The following is a 17,624-nucleotide window of genomic DNA, read 5'->3' on the forward strand; positions in this document are numbered from 1 at the left end:
ATCTAATGGGAATTCGTAAGGATCTAGGGTTATTTTTTTCGGATTTAGTCTCTGAATGGTAGGCTAGGTTTTCGTGACCAGAAGTATACAATAACAAGTATTAGGCCCCTATGCTCTATACAATCATACTCATCCTGTAAGAAAAAAGACATTTCTTCTGAAACATTTACAGAAGCCCCAGAGGGAGAACTGGTAAATTGGCACGACGTATGCAAAGTAAAATGGGCATGCGATTTGGAACATGGAACAAAAGAAGTCTTTGTAGGGCAGGGGCGTTGAATTCATAACGAGTGAGTTAGAAAATATATGATGGGCCTAGTGGGAGTTTAGGAAGTAAGATGGGAAGAAAAGAGTGCAGTAAAGTCTGGAGATTTTACGTTCTTTTATGGAGAAGAGAATAAAAATCACCAATTAGGAACAGGTTTTTTTTTTTTTTTTTTTTTGTTCGAACGAATAATATAAGAAATTAAACGGGTTGAATTTGGTACACTTTCTTTTGTCATTTTTAAAGGTCAGTGGTGCGATATTATTGTTCTAAATGTGCGTGCCCTAACAAAAGATAAGAATGATGATATAAAAGACTAACTCCCGCGAAGAAAGGTATGTGACGAACTCCTGCGATATCATGAAAATTCTATTAGGTTATTTCAATGCGAAGGTAGGACGGGAGGATATTTTCAAATCGACTATAGGGAATGAACATCTGCACAAGGAAAGTAATGACACCAGGTAAAAAATTCCCACATCGCGATGTTCATAAATATACTTGAATCTCACCAAACGGAAAAATACACAATCAAATTGATCGCGCTTTAACATTAGTAGATAGAAGAACACAGTTTAACTTAACTGATGTCCGGGCGTTCAGAGGAGCTGACGGTGACATTGATCACTACCTGGTAGTAGCGATAATAAGAGAGGGATTGTCTTTGAATATAGGAAATATTTAACATCTGAAAAGGGAGTGGTTTAAATTAAAGAAATTAGAGGAGAGTCAGGTGGAGGGAAATATCAGATTAAAGGTCGAATAGATTCTCGGTTTTAGAAAGTTTGGAGCGCACTACTGTTCAGGACTCTTGGATTGCAATTAGGAATAGCATTAAAATTTCAGCGAAAGAAAAACTGGATCACACGGAAATACATAGGAACAAATCATGGTCCGATCAGGAATGCACTAAACTAGCAAAGAAGAAAATAGACAAAACTACGATGGATACAAAATTCGAAAAATATAATTACACCAAATATTCGTCACATCAGGAAGTGATCTTCCAAAACTTTTTAGAACAAAAAACTTTAGAAAGGCTATCAACTTCGCTCTAATATATTAAAGAAAGCCGATGGAATAATTCTTAGCGATACAGATAGCATCTTGAATAGTGGAAAGGTTTCTTTGACGATTTAATTAACACGCAGCTAAAAACTAATGTTCGTGGAGAAAGTGATATGTATACAGCGAAACCGTATATTCCAGAGCCTAACCTTACAGGAATAGAAATTGCTATAAAGAAATTAAAGAAATGAAAATCTCCGGGTGTAAGTTAGACGTAATTCCGGATGAGCTAGAGGGGGGGAAATTGTGGAACAAAATACACAAACTCATTCTCCTTATCTGGAACAAGGAATAATCTATACAAGAATGGAAAGAATTAATTTGTTCTAATTCACAAGAAAGGCGATTGTAATAATTATTGAGACATTTCTCTTCTGTCAACGTCATATAAAATTCCTCTCAAATATTCTATTAGCAAGATTGACCCCATATAAAATTGGAGGCTCAGTGGTAGAGCGTTCAACTCCGGTGCTTGGGGTCCCTGGTTCGATCCCAGCTCGTGCCGTGTGGACTTTGTGGTGGACAAATACCATGCTCGTGGATGTTCTCGGGGCTCTTCCGTTTCCTCCCGCTTTCTTCATTCTACCTTTTCACTCTTTTCTCATTATCACCGTCTCCTTTAGCCTAACCGGCATAACCGTAGGATGTTAAACTTAAAGATTTCATTTCATTTTTACGCAGATAAAATTATTCAGTGCGAATTTGGCTAAATCGATCAACTATCGACCAGATATTTACCATTCAACAAAACCTCAAAAATAAATTGAAATACAGTACTCCAGTACAATCAATTACCTAGGTATTTATAAATTTTAGAAAAGTTTACAACTCGGTTATGAGGGAAAAACGACACTCTTACAGAATTTGAAATACCGAAACAGCAACTTATATTAATTAAGATGTGTTTAAATGAATCCCAAATAAAGACCGCGTAGCAAACTTCTTGTCCACTAGCTTTCACGTCAAGAATGCCCTGAAAGAAGAAGATGTGTTGCCGCCTTTATTATTCAACTTGGTTCTGGAGTAAGCTATAAGAAAAATGAAAGACCTCAACCAGGGTCTAGAGCTGAATGGTGTTCATCGGTTTATTGTGTATGCTGATTATGCAAATTTAATAGGAGAAAAAAGAAAACAAATACAGAGGTCTTTGTAAACACTTGCAGGGACATAGCTAGATTTAGAAGTAATTACATGGAAGTTCGTCGGAATTGTAATGCTACAAGTTATAGGTGTGTCAAAATATCAAATTATACTTTTGAGAAAGTAGATACTTTAAAATATCTAGGATCAATGTTAACAGATCAAAACCACATGCACAAAGAAATAAATGTCGACTGAAAGCAGGGAATTTGTGTTATTATTCAGTTCAAAAACTTTTGTCGTCCCGAATTCTGTCGAGAAATTTGAAGCTTAAAACATATAAAAGGATAGTCATGCCTGTTGTGCTGTATGATTATAATTATAGTTATATTAATAGCTATAACACAATGATGACGACATGTAACCCGAGAAGGTGCCTATCACTTATTCTGAGGAAAGAACTTAGACTGAAAGTATTTGAGAAAAACAGCCTGAGACAAATATTTGGACCCAAGAAAACGGGGGTGGGGAATGGCGGAAATTTTATAACGAGGAACTACTACTTAATTTATACTGTTTATCAAGCATGGTTAGGGCCATCAAGTCTAGAAGGCTCAGATGGGTACGTCATATAGCCACAAGGAAAGAAAGTAGGAATGCTTTCCAAGTTTTGACTGGAAATCCAATCGGTAAACGAATATTAGGAAGACCCAGGCCCAGATGGCATCACAATATTAAGGTTGTTCTCGCAGAAATGAGAAAGCAAAGTAGAAACTGGATCCAGTTGTATAAGGAAAAAGTTGATGACGAGCTTTTGGGGGTGTGCGATTGAACCTATGTGTGTGTGTGTGTGTTAGAAACCAAATTCGTTGATGGACGTAATCTATACACCAGAAGTTACTGAAATCAACAATTTTTCGTTTTTCGGGTTGATCACTATAGAGTAGGAATTTCTATACAAGTAAATTACGCTTTGTCGAAAAAAAAGCTTCTTTCATTTAATGTTTATTTTTTCTGTCCAACACTGATCTTTGATTACTATTTAAATATTATTTATTACGTTTTCATTTTATTCCAAATAAATTGATTTAGATCTTTTTTATGTGGATAATTTAGGAACCAGAAGCTCACATTGGATAACATTTCACGACCTCGTATTGTCAAGTTCTACTAGCAGCCAAAGTTTCATTCTGATCGAATAAGTTCTGGTTGTGTATTTTTATTTATTTATTTATTTATTTATTTATTTATTGGTCTCGAAACTGTAACTCAAAATTTGACCTCACACAACATGAGAATCAAAATACTGTCCAAGATAACATCTATCTCACACTCTTGTACAGCGAGTTAAGGTCTATCAAAATGGGAAGTTTGTTCTCGATTGGTTAAGTTTCGTTGGACTTGTCCGATATATAGGGTGATATCAATAAAAATAAGTAACTACTCCTGAGAAGTCCTGCTCGAGAATCGGAGTAACTACACCTGGAGTAATCTCCTCCCTCAATTTCGTATCAATAAAACAAGCCACTACTCAGGTCTAGTCTGCTCCAGATTTATGAACGTTTACTCGCGCTTCCTCTGCACGTAGCACTGAGTCGTATCAATAAAAGAAGTGATTACCCATTTCTCCCATTCATCGCGCAGTCATTTCGTTGTTTTTAACCTATGGCGTAGTATCTTAAAAGCCATGAAACGGGCAAGTAGCAACGATAGCTTCAATCAAAGTGCATTTGTGGATATTCTAAAAGAGTTTCCAATGGTATTTTCAAAGTCACAGCTACCAGAAAGTAAACGAAGGAAAGCCGAAACTTTGAAGGTAATTACAGTGAAATGCAACGAAATATCAAATACATCTACGACTGAGACACAAATTTAAAAGAGAATCTTTAATATTCGAGCGAGAATAATAATAAAAACGGGAAAGAAGAAAGTAAGACTGAAACCATGGGAATAAACCTATTTGAGCTGATGGATGTTGATTGGAATCCAGCAATATCAAGATTAACACGACAAGCGCATATCACGTGTTGTCCAAGGTCTTTGTAGATTGTTTGGCTTTAAGAACGAAATCAGACACTTGGCTCCTTTGTTTTCTTTTTAAAAAAGTCCAGCCACCCACGTCATAAATCACGTCCATCTAATTGCGTTTTCCACACCATACGTGTCCCCTTTCGCCTTGACATAAACAAAATACATTCTCATGTATACACCCTTTCTATCAATGTTGAGTTGAGTTGATTATTAGTTTAACGTCCTTTTCAGTAGCGTGCCTATATGAGACGGAACCCACTGATTAACGTGGAATCCGAACCACATAAGCTTCTGCCGGGAATCGAACGCGGGTCTCCTATGCCAAAGGCATGTATGCTAACCGCTTAGCCACGAAATAGCTCTTCCTATTAACGTATTACTCTCCAAAATACTAGGTTTCTTTAATGCCACTTGTGTATAGTCAAGTGCTCCGATAGCACCCGGAAATGTATATTGCTCTTGCCACTCTGCCTTTGCTGTTTGTATATTACGCACACTTCCGGAAACAATCCATTTTCAGGTAGTCATAAACAGTATTTTGAGCCACACCAGAATCCCCTGACATTCCGACCTGGAATCCCGGATCACTCACGTAACGCAAGAAAACAAAGGGCACCGATTTCTCTGTAAATTTGGGGGGGCATTCAGATGCAGAAGGTATATATATCAGGATTTTAAGACAAATTGCACTCTAATTATGCCAAATATTGTATATTCATAAATACAATAGGGGGTCCACATGAGCTTTGGGGGGCCCGGGCCCCTGCCCCCCACAAGATCGGCGCTCTTGAAGAAAACCCGCATCTTTTCATCATTACGTAGTCCACCACCCCGAATTTCGGTTGATTCTCCTTAAAAAATGTTGTGCTAATCACTACATTTTCTTTTATAAACTTATAATGCTTTTTGCAATCTCCATTTCCAACATTTCTATGCAGTTTATAAGTTTTTCTACCTAGTAAAACAATCATATACTCTGCCATATTTCGCACGGAGTCACCTATTTAGCTTGCTCCACAAATTTGGAGAAGTTACTAGCATCACAGAGGAGTCTTTCATTTTTATTGATATCAAACGCGTAGTAGTTACTCGGCTCGAGAATAGAGGTGTAGTTACTTCAAAAGGGCGGGGCTTCTCCGAGGTCAGTCGAGACGACTAGTGCTCAGTTCTCTTTTTATTGATACCAATGCGAGTAACTACCTCAAAATTGGGCGTAATGAGTAACTTCTCTGTTTTATTGATATCACCCATAGTATCTTTGATTTTGAGTGGAGAATTAAACGAAAAAGGAAAATACATCATAAGGAGTTTTATAACAAGATCTGATCTAAGCATCATGCAGCAAATAAGAACTTCATGAATTCCGAAAAGTGAGAGCTTTAAGAGGTTGGGGAGAAAATTACATTTGGAAGTCAGAAGTTTGAATAATAAATTTTTCAGTTTAACATTCAACGTGTATGGACTTTAGACAAAGGGAGACGGAAGGTTAAGGATCGAGCCAGGAACTCCACGCATCAGACGTTAGCGTTCTACCACTGAGCCACCGAACTTCCCAAGAAGTTCGAATATCGTACGGTTGATATAATCCGACATCGCAGCAGATACGAGTGAGCATTTTTATATTACGTTTGCAATAGTGGGACAAATATAACGGTTAAGATCTTGTGTCTGTATTATGAAGAAGACAATATTACAGAAATTTATACCAATCCTAATAGGTTGTGGTTGTGATATCAAACGCATCTGAAAAATAAACCTAGAGTAATCATTTCATTCCTAAATGTCCAGAAATCATCTGATAATAGCTCTCTAGTTGTCATACGATTATCAATTTCACAGGAGCTACGCTTCGTCAGAAGACCTTACATGCACTTTTGCTTTAAGCCAATTAAAGCAAATTTCTTGCACACGCTAGTAGAGTTTCAAAATTCATAAAACATTATATTATCGATACATACCTTTTCAACTGACTTAAAAAGGAAAGTGGTTATCAATTCGACCCGTTTTTATATGTCGTGTTCATACAGACGCATAACTACAGCATGGATACATCAATTTTTTAAAATTATTTATTAATTTATTTATTTTTGAAAGGCTATCCTTTACTTGGGATACGGACAAAATCTCGCGGCCGAAACATCGCCGCCCAAAATCTCGCCGGCCGAAACCTCGCATGGCCAAAACCTCGAAGCCCAAAATCTCGGAAGGCCAAAACCTCGCCGCCCAAAACCTCGCGGGACAAAATCTCGCCGGGCCAAAACCTTGCCAACCAAAGCCTCGCGGCACGAAACCTCGCGTTGCCAAAACCTCGCCGCCCAAAATTTCGCCGGGCCAAAATCTCGCCTGTCAAAACCTCGCCATCCAAAACCTCGCGAACCAAAATTTCGCTTGGCCAAAAGCTTGCGGAATGAAACTTTTCTTTAAAATTTACCCAATGAGTTTCTTAATATGCAATTCCACATTACAAATAATAATAATAATAATAATAATAATAATAATAATAATAATAATAATAATAATAATAATAATAATAATAATAATAATAATAAGAAGAAGAAGAAGAAGAAGAAGAAGAAGAAGAAGAAAAGAAAAAGAAGATACAAAACATCGTGAGCGAGGGCTTTCTCGTGTTATTCCCGTTTCCTCTCACTTTCTTTATTCGATCATTTTCTTCATCCTGGTCATCTATGTCTCCTTTAACCTACAGGACATAATCAAAGGACGTCGTAAAAACTCGTATATTATTTCATACTTTCATAAATATTATTAGATTTTTGTTAAAATTTTAAGTATATATTATTTGAAGGTTGGCACAGTTCTCACAGCTTTGATTAAAATCAGTCAGGAATAAACGATGAATTTAGCCTCCAACTAAGGGCGAATTAATCCCCCTTGTTCCCGATTTTAAAAAGTTCAAATATACAGTAATTTTCATTTAAATAAATAGTATTACATATTGACGCAATATGGCACTTCTTTTTGGTTGTTTTCAATAACTGGGGACTCGAGGTCGGTTGAACCTGAGAGCCTGCCATTGGATCTGGCAGACGTTCGGCCTAGGACTAGGGGTGTTCGGCCTAGTCGATATTTTGGGACGCGAGGTTTTGGAAGGCGAGGTTTTGGCCCGGCGAGATTTTGGCCCGCGAGGTTTTGCCCAGGCGAGGTTTAGGCCCCGCGAGATTTTGGCCCGCGACGTTTTGGGCGGCGAGGTTTTGCCCAGGCGAGATTTTGCCCCGCGAGGTTTTGGGCAGCGAGGTTTTGGCCAAGCGAGGTTTTGGCCAGGCGAGATTTTGTCCCGCGAGGTTTTGGGCGGCGAGGTTTCGGCCCGGCGAGATTTTGGGCCGCGAGGTTTTGGGAGGCGAGGTTTTGGCCAGGCGAGGTTTTGGTCCGCGAGGTTCTGGCCGCGAGGTTTTGTACCCAAACCCCTTTACTTGTGATCCCATGTAAACGTCGTAAGGATCTAATGATAGTATTTGGAGGTAGATAATAAAATTCCTGAATTCTTTTAAATTGAATTTCTTGCCACAATTGCATCATCATGGATAATTCTATAAAAGTGCACTGATTATGATTATTCTTGTTTTGTTCTTGTTTATTTGAAACAGTATTTATGTTTGTGGTCCCATGTAAACTTCATAATAACCTTACGATAGTCTTTAAAGCCATACCATAATATCCCTCAATGGTTAACGGTGTTCACCATTAATAATGCATATCATCATATAATATATTATAACTTTGACAAAGATCTGCAGATTTTCATTTTTTTTTGTTTTTTTTTTTGTTTTTTTTTGTTTCAAAGAACATTCTTTTCTTGCGACCTCATGTAAACTTCATAATGATGTAACGATAGCTTTTGAACCTACAAGCTGTTCATAAAGTTGCGCAACCTTAAATTTGAAGCATCAGAACTTTTGAACCATAAGTGTGAATGTCCTTATATATATTTTTGAAAATAAGCCTTTCGGTGCGAGTTCGACGTACATCCTCACAAATCTAAGAAACATGTACAAAGGTAAAGAGGATTTTTTTTTATAAAACACGAAAAACCAGAAATTAAAGACAATTGCGAGCTTTTGTGCACAAATGGAAATACCAAGAAACACTAATAAGTTGGCTGGGCAGGAATGTATCGGTTTGAAACAACAACGGAAGATTGATACCAAGTGTAGACGTTCCAAGGACGTGATAATGACATGTCATAAGGAAACAACTATTTTCCGGCATTATGGCGCAATATGGTAACACTGGCGGTAGCAAAATATAGACTGTTACAAACAAACAAGAAACATTCAAATCATTGAGGAGATGTAATAAACTATCAACTTCTGGCCATGGCCTCCTAGTCTTCATAAAGATCTAACAATAATCTTGAGAGCTAAATTATGAAATTCTTCGACAATGTTAACATCGCAATTTACCAACTTTATGGTGTGTATGTTTACGCATAACTTGCACACAAATGTGTCTATCTTCATTATAAATTTTCCGTTTCAAAAAACACATCTTCTTGTACGTTCCATGTATCTTTCATTAGGATCTAATTACTGTCCTTCGAATTAGACTTTGAAACTTCTCAACAGATTATAGTGTTACTCTCGTGTGTATATTCATGTATAATACCTAACACGTAGACCTATTAATATATATAATGAACTGAAAAGACCAAAAATTCACTTGAAAAGATAAAATATTTTTAAAAGATTTAACCAACTTAAGCAAAGGCGGTAAAAAGTAGAAAATAATAAAAGTGCTAAAAAGCAGATAATATAATAATAATAATAATAATAATAATAATAATAATAATAATAATAATAATAATAATAATAATAATAATAAACCGCTTAAAAGGAGAAAATAATTCATTAGTACTAGATATACAAATTTTTGTACTCTAAACAAAGTCAAACATTAATAGTTCATATAAAATTATTCGGAACCCACAATTTTTTCGAATTTCAAGTTCGTTTTCTTATTTCAGTTACCTAAAAGATATGATTTTTTATCCCAAGAAAACGACCGTTTTAAATAACATGGGAATTTCTTCAACCCCCGTTTAGACCTCCCTTAAAAACTAGTAATAGTCACTTTTGTCAATTTTCCTGTGGTTTAGTCCAGGAATGATACAATCATGCCAAGTTTCATCATTCTAATCCTGCCGGAAGTGCCTAAACATATTAGGGTGTAAAAGGTGTCTCATATAAATAACATGGGAAAGATTTTTCAGTACCCCGATTAAACCAATCTAAAGTTGGAAATTTTTAGCTTTAGTGATTTACTTGGGTAACGATAACAGAAACGTACACGCACACCGAATATCAAGTTTTTATTCCATTCCTAAGTACCTAAAATATGAGATTATGGGTCCAAGAAATGGTTTATTTTGTTAGCCTGGCCTACTCTTGTCCAAAAATGAGTATGGGGATTGTAGCTAAAGAGAGAAGGCCAGACCAAACTTAGAGAAATATTTTAAATATATCTTATAAACATGCCCCTAAATGTTAGGCAAAATTGTGTACAATGAAAACTATAATTCGAGCAGTGACCAATGAGGTTGATGTTTAATTTAGAAGGAAGCTTTACGTTCATTTCAGATCCATTTATTGGACATAGTATTATGTGTTCTTAGATTGAACGTGTTTAAATGTCTGAAAGGTTGTGTAGGATAAAAGAAAGGAAATTTGGCCAAAAAGAATGTCATACCTTGAGTACTGTTGGATCCATGTTGTCCAGAGTCCTTCTCTGCAATTCCTTTTCGGTTGTTATAAAATATCCTTGGAAGTATCAAGCTTGGCAATCGAAACACTTGATAGCAAGAATCGTTCACGAAATTTCTATACACTTTTCAGACTTAAATAGATTATTCAGTCTCTTTACTTCGTAGGTAGTACTGTATCGAAAACATGATATGTTCTTCACGCGTTTACTGATTCGTCGCGACTCTCGTCTACGCTCTACTGCAGCGTTTCCCAACCGGTATGCCGCGGCACAATGGTGTGCCGAGAACGGGTCGCTGGTATGCCGCGAGGTAATTGAAACAAAATTATTAATTCTATAGCAATCAAATTGCAAGATCTAGAGAAAAATGTATATTTGTATTTTACATTACTACTATGAATCTTAAGTTTAAAGTTTCATACTGTGTTACTTTCTGTAGAACATTTTTAATTTTCTGTAGAACATTCTTCTGTACATTTCTAATTTTGAAAAAAAGTATTTCTTATCATTGTTATGACCATTATTGTTTCTTTATTATTGCAAACTATTTCGTAACTTGAAATTTTAAAATATTATTCAATCCTTCCAGCAAAGTAAACATGGATACGAATTACCTACATTTGTGTTTTAAAAGTAAAAGAGATTTGTTTGTTCGTTTATTATTTAGTAATCCTCCTTCTTAATGAAAGGTTGGATACAGTTTTCGAAAAAGAAAGTGTATTTTTAACAACTTGAGCACTATCTCTGATTGCAATTGTTTTCTATTTTTAAATTAAGATGAAAAATAAGCATAATGATTTACAACGGGGAAAAACCAGTGATCAAGCTTTCTTCTCCGTGGAAAGAATGTCAATAATCAGAAAAAATACTACAGTATTTTATATCTTCTAATAATAATAATAATAATAATAATAATAATAATAATAATAATAATAATAATAATAATAATAATAATAATAATAATAATAATAATAGTAATGTGTGCCGCGAGAATTCAAGTTACCCTGAAGTGTGCCGCAAGTTTAAAAAGGTTGGGAAACGCTGCTCTACTGACTCCCGGACTCTGCTACAATTGGAGAGCTCCTCCGTGGCTAATCGGTTAGCGTACGCGCCTTTGGCGTGGGAGACCCGGGTTCGATTCCCGGCGGGAGCTCATGTGGTTCGGATTCCACGTTAATCAGTAGGTCCACGTCTCATATAGCCTCGCTGCTGAAAGGGACGCTAAACTAAAATCAACTCAACTCAACTCTGCTACAATTGTTTCTGGAAAAGATTAATACAAAGATTAAAAACATTTGCTGTTACAATTCTGGAATTAAAATGGTGATTTAATACTAGTTATCTAACGGTTATATAATGGTCTCATTATGTAAATTCTCTTAACGTAATATTACTAGCTTGCATTATCTGGTTTCATAACAAAGACTATAATTCATGAACAACGTAAATAATTCTCATAACACTATTTCTTTCTAAACTTTGTCGAGTAATAGAATTTAATAAACACAAGCGATTATGTAAATAGAATAAAGGTAAATTACTTTTAAGAATATAATGTATCGTAGCGTTACCGAGAACTAAACCCAAGTACCATAACAAATTAAATAACATGAATAATTTCTTCATGCCCCCTATAGACGTCCTAAAAATTAAAAATGTTCAGACATTATTATTATTATTATCATTATCATTATTATTATTATTATTATTATTATTATTATTATTATTATTATTATTATTATTATTATTATTATTATTATTATTATTATTATTATTTTCTAGTTTGTAATCAACTTTTAGGGCTTTTATTGAAAGTTTTTTAATATTGTTATTTTTAAAAATATTTTTTATTAAGGATGAATTTCTTTCGTGATACTTTTGGCATCATTCTTTGCATATTTTTCAATAATATTTCTAAGTTTGTTCTTTCCAGGTGCTAACATTTAATTTTTTCCTATTATTTTTGTATTACAAACATTCCTGTCACCTCCTCTCACATCCATATCGTTTGCATTAGAATCTTCACCCGTTGTGACCCAGTTTCTTAAAGTATTACTATCGTGACCAACAGCGTTAGTGTTCGGATGATTACTACTAAGAACTCCATTACTTTCTTGAGCCTCTAGCTCCTGTTCCTGAATGTGAGACTTATCATCTCTGAAGTGAAGCCACTTTCATACATCCAAGGAGCGTGACACTGTTTACAGCAAGAAGAAAACACAAGTCAGTTTATAAACAATAACTCGTAACACGATTGATCGGGCGTTGGAAAACTTTTTTTTTTAAGTTCGTAAAGTTTAATGGTTAACACTTGTAATCACACAACAACTGACGCTTTTTGAAAACAGTAGAGGCTGAGAGGATACATATTTTCCACATCCTATTGGCAACTAATGGAATTTCTAAACATTAATGATTTTTTTTTTTTCGAGTAGAGAAGAGGGTGGAACTACTTGTTGAGAAATACCAATAAAGTTGGAATTGCGACAGCTTGAAAGAGCATTCGAATGGGTTGCTTTTCTCCGCCAGCACGAGAGACAAAAGATGAGAGAAAAGAAATCTTAGTAATTAAAGAATTTGCTATGCCAAAAACTTCTTTACGTGTTTACTCTCTGTGTGTGTGTCCATCCTAAAATCTCAAGAAATACTTGATGGATTACTATGAGGCAGGGGCTGATCCAGGACGGACTTCAGGGGGGATCGTGGGTTACTGCTACTTAGAGCTACTTTTAAGAGCTCCAAACTCTGGTATGGGTTTTACTTATTTATAAAATAAGAAAGTTTTCTCTTCACCTGGATTCGCCCCTGCCATGAGGTTTGGTCAGGTCGTAGAAGCTCGAAATTTAAAAATTGAGTTCCTTAAAGGACGTGATTCATCTAGTTGATCAAAAGATACAGACATCAATAACCCGTCTTCCATATATTCTTACGGGAGTCATGATGGTTATAATATTTCATCTGATAGACTACCGGTTACTACCGGATAGTACTATTGAGATTAGCGGGTTAGTATAATGTTTGGAATGAAAAGATTCTTATCTGTCCGAGGAATACAATGAAAATGTGAAACTGAGTAACTTTCTGCTCGACAAATCTAGACTTAAATATTTTCCGTTTCCAAATATTCATTCATTTTACTAAAGTTTTTCAGTTGGAAATGGATATTTGAGAAATTCAAAATTCAATTCGTACGTTTCAAATCACTATCGTGCTCGATCGATTGCATACGTGTATTATAAGGTAGCCACCATGTACCAAGGGGTGGGTCTGGGGAATTCGTCCCCCCCCCCCCTTTCGAGACCAGAATGGAAAAAATTAAGGAAGGATGAAACGAAAAAAAGAAGAATCGGCGTTGAAAATAAAAACTACAGCAAGCGTTTGGTTACTCTTTCTTATGATGAGCTTTGTGTGGAGAAAACGGGGAAGGGGGTCAAGTTAAAAATGAAAATTATTTTAACGGAGCATTTCGAATTCCATCTAGCTCCATGCTAATCTTATGGACTACAAATAACGATCGATAAACCTGTTCTATCACATAGACTCTCAAGTAGAACTTACGAAATGCCACAATCACCAATAAATATGAACATGGCATTATAGATTCCAGTTACACTTGTTAGAGAAATTTTCAGTTTCGCGTAAACACTAATGCATTTTATAGGATGTCTTTACTGCCGAAAGAGGTATCGTTGCTATCCTTGACAGCATTAAATGAAGATAAAAAAAAAAAAGAAGAAAGCAAGAAGAACCGAGTTCGAATGACCTCGAAAGACTATATCTTTTTCAACACCTTTTTTTAAATACTCGAGATTTCTTCATAGTTTGTTATTAAAATACTTACTAACATATCCTCATTTTATAGTCCTAACAAACCAATATGGATATGTTGTCTGTAAAATAGTTTAGATGGATCAAGCCCCTGGTGTGTAACCACAGTATTTCATGTCACCCCTACCCCCCGCCATTACGAAATCCTGGCTAAACGAACCAATATATGTTCCCAGTAAAATAGTTTAGAACGATCGAGCCCCTGGTGTGATAACTACAGTATTTCTTCACGGAGCCCCCCTTTTACGAAATCCTGGCTAGGTACCTGCACCATGTCATCTGAATAATAAAATAATATAGTAAGAAAATATTTACATTACTATTACATTAACGAAATTTCCATTCGTTAACTAGCAGTTCTAAATTCCTTAAAATGAGGTGGTTTAACGAACATTAAGTAGGGAAAAGGGGAAGTATTATACAAACACTCTCGAAATTCTGAACTTTGAGGTATACTGGCTTTCATTATAGTGATTGTTTGCAGTAACTAAGCAGAAATGTAACTTTTTAATTACTTTGGTGAAAATAATGTACACTTATACACCGGTGAGGTTTGACAGACCCCAGTGGTTTCTTTGACGAATATTCAATTTTGATGTTCTTTTTTAGAATTGAATGCTGAGTATTTTCTTTGTTTTTTAGTCCTTGTTTTGGTATTTTCAAGTAAGTCCTAGTCGCACATAGTCACTCCAACAGATATTTATAAACTTGGATGTATGTATTTTAAGAAAATGTAATTTCATTCCCGTTTGAAGTTGGGCTACCTGCCGAGGGTAACACCTTTTCTAGACTCAGTGGCATCTGTTGTGTCATATTGAGAGTTCTATAAATAAAACATCAAATTTATAATTGCAAAAGCTACATTATGAATATATATATATATATATATATATATATATATATATATATATATATATATATATATATATATATATATATATTGTATCATTAAAAATAAAAGCAGCATTCCACAATAACCGACTTTTCTCTAACTATGGCGTCAATTTGATTCTGCGGCGATTATCTTCCAGTTCATGAACTAATTGAGTTAGGTACCCATTATTATTCGATTACCTTAGATATCAAGAAAATGGATATAATAATATAAAATGTATTATAATCATGGTTTAAAGTTTTGATTTTGTGAACAAATAACCACGTTAGGTGAGGTAACGAAGGTTTTTTTCAGTTAGATACAATGTAGATAAATTGACAACAACATAAAAACTCATTTTGAAACAATAGTTTAAAAATTTTATTTATTACGGATTCAATATGAAGTGATAAGTGCCTGTCATGCATATAGGGAAAAATTATAGGGCAATTGTTTCGGATAAGTAAGTACTGGGAGTGATACTTCTGAGCTTCTTAACAATATACAGTTAGAAATTAATAGTTTCTAAGTTTCTTAAGAACAAACACTACATAATGACTAATTAATCATCAGGTCACTATTTGAAAGAGAAGATGTGATAGAACGTCCTTTGTTAAGAGATATTACAAAATTCTGAATCATTGTTTGCAGTCAAATGTTAAGGTAAGTAAACAATAGAAGATCGTTAGGCTATTAACGGCTTCTAATGTTTGAAATTAAGCGAACAGTAACAGATCATTAAACAAGAGAAACATTCTGAGAGGAAAGATGACGTGAGCCAATGTCTGATCTTTATAACTCCAAAAATCTGGATTAAGATATCACAGTTCGGTCGTATCCTTTGATCAGTAAACACAACCAACCATGGGACAGCTTAACACGTTATTTTTACTTTTAATATTACAAGTAAGTCTTTCTTTTACTTTTCATATGTAAGAAAAAATAGTCAAAAGTATTTAAGACTATTTGCAAGGACTGAGAACCAGATAAGTTTATCTTGATATGTTTTCGATATATTTAAGACTTGTGGAACTGTGCTATGTTCAGGACCGTTTGCCTCAAAAATATGAACATGACGGATCTTGAGGACGGATCTTCACATCCGTAAAAGAAATCGCTACAAGTTAAGAGTCTTCATCCCGGCGAAATTAAAACACCGCTAATTTTAAAGTAATTATGTGATATCTTGAAATAGATAAAAGATAATCGAAATGTGGAACAAGAGCGCCCTAGACAATATTATTTTACATGAGAAACCGTTATCACGACTCACTTATCTGCTTTCGATTTCGAGCCACTTTGAAAATCGGCATTTATTTTCGCGTTTCTAAACGGCTGAAAACGGAAAGCTACTAGGTGACTTGTGGTAACAGTACCTAACGCAAAATGATATTGTCTAGGGCGCTCTTGTTCCACATTTCGATTATCTTTTATCTATTTGAAGATATCACATAATTACTGTAAAATTAGCAGTATTTTAATTTCGCCGGGATGAAGACTCTTAAGGGAAAAGAATTTACCTAATGTATTTTACATAGTACATTAAGTTAAGTTTTTCCACCCTTAGCTTTTAGGAATATATTTCTTTTTTTAAAAATCCGATGTGACTTCTTTGTAGAGCCGAGACTAGATACTTTATTGTTACAAAGATATTTCCTGTATGTTGAAGTCTACTTCATCCATTGACAATGTATCTTTTTTTCTTAGAAATGGAGATGGATCAGTATGACTCTCAACAGTATTTTTCTTTCTTCGTTAATTCTCTCTGTTTAACAGTTATTTGGTTTCTTTGGGATTAGGATTAGGAATTAGATTCTGGGCTTTCGACATCTATGGTCATGTTAACCGGTCATGTATGAGGGATGACGTTGCTTGCGATCATGCTATCCAAGCAAATAAGCGGTGTGGGACCTGTATGTTCGGTATCTTCCCGGTATTTGCCTGGTAGGAATCAGAAAAACCCAGGAAAAATCTTACTCAGGATGACCGGTCGATCTTAAAAATCTTTTATACATACTCTAACGTACCCCCACCGGGAATGGAACCCGGGACAACCAAAGACAAGAACGATAAGTACTACACTATGTGAGGCCATTTATTTGTTTTCTAAACCGAACACTTTAGTTAAATTAAAGATTATATATTTACCCATCAGTTCGCATCACATGACTTCGTTTTCTTTCCTGTAGTAGAACGTGTGTAATTATATATTTTACAATATTTGTGATGGCCTTTGCGAATCAATTATTTAAGTTTGGTGGCAAAATAGAATTTTATAAATAGAAATACGGAGACTGCCAAATAGAAGGTGATCTGTTACATTTTTTATAAATTACAATTTTCCCCGCTGTGTGAAGAAAATTTTAGCTGTGATAAAATTTTATTTCAACCATAACCCAACAAATTCCTGAAATGATTATGAGGAAGTACAATAACTTCCAACAATAACCTCTTTCGTTTCTCTTTGTGGACTTTCTTTCATTTTGAATTGTTTCCATTCCTGTAAAATTTATCTTTTGTTCTCTTTTGCATGACACTATAGTGCTGCCAAAATGTCAGGATCCCTGGCGAATACGCGAACTAAATTTAATCCTTTCGACACACCCACGCGTTGAGCCAATAAGAGTTCAGCTGTTCTAAGCGAGAGAGCAGATGACGACTAGGTGTTAAGTCAATGTGGAATATCTATAGATCTTTCTGACCTTCACCTGATTTTTGCCGTCCATTTCTTGCATCTTCTCTTGTCTCGGAATATTCGTT

The 17,624-nt window shown here is 35.2% G+C and overlaps 1 protein-coding gene across 2 annotated transcripts in view; it reads left to right on the top strand.

Annotated features, from left to right (window-relative positions):
* The first annotated feature begins 15,622 nt into the window (after positions 1-15,622).
* Positions 15,623-17,624, top strand: part of LOC145681423 (uncharacterized) — a 70,701-nt gene continuing 68,699 nt past the window's right edge. For both annotated transcript variants that reach the window (XM_081753069.1, XM_081753068.1), the window contains exon 1: positions 15,623-15,770. In XM_081753069.1, coding sequence (XP_081609195.1) covers positions 15,729-15,770 — 42 coding nt within the window. In that variant the 5' untranslated portion in view covers positions 15,623-15,728. The remainder of the gene's footprint in view (positions 15,771-17,624) is intronic.

The sequence above is a fragment of the Thermobia domestica genome, chromosome 3 (assembly GCF_964235325.1).
Source record: "Thermobia domestica chromosome 3, izTheDome1.hap1.1, whole genome shotgun sequence".
Classification (NCBI taxonomy): Eukaryota; Metazoa; Arthropoda; class Insecta; order Zygentoma; family Lepismatidae; genus Thermobia; species Thermobia domestica.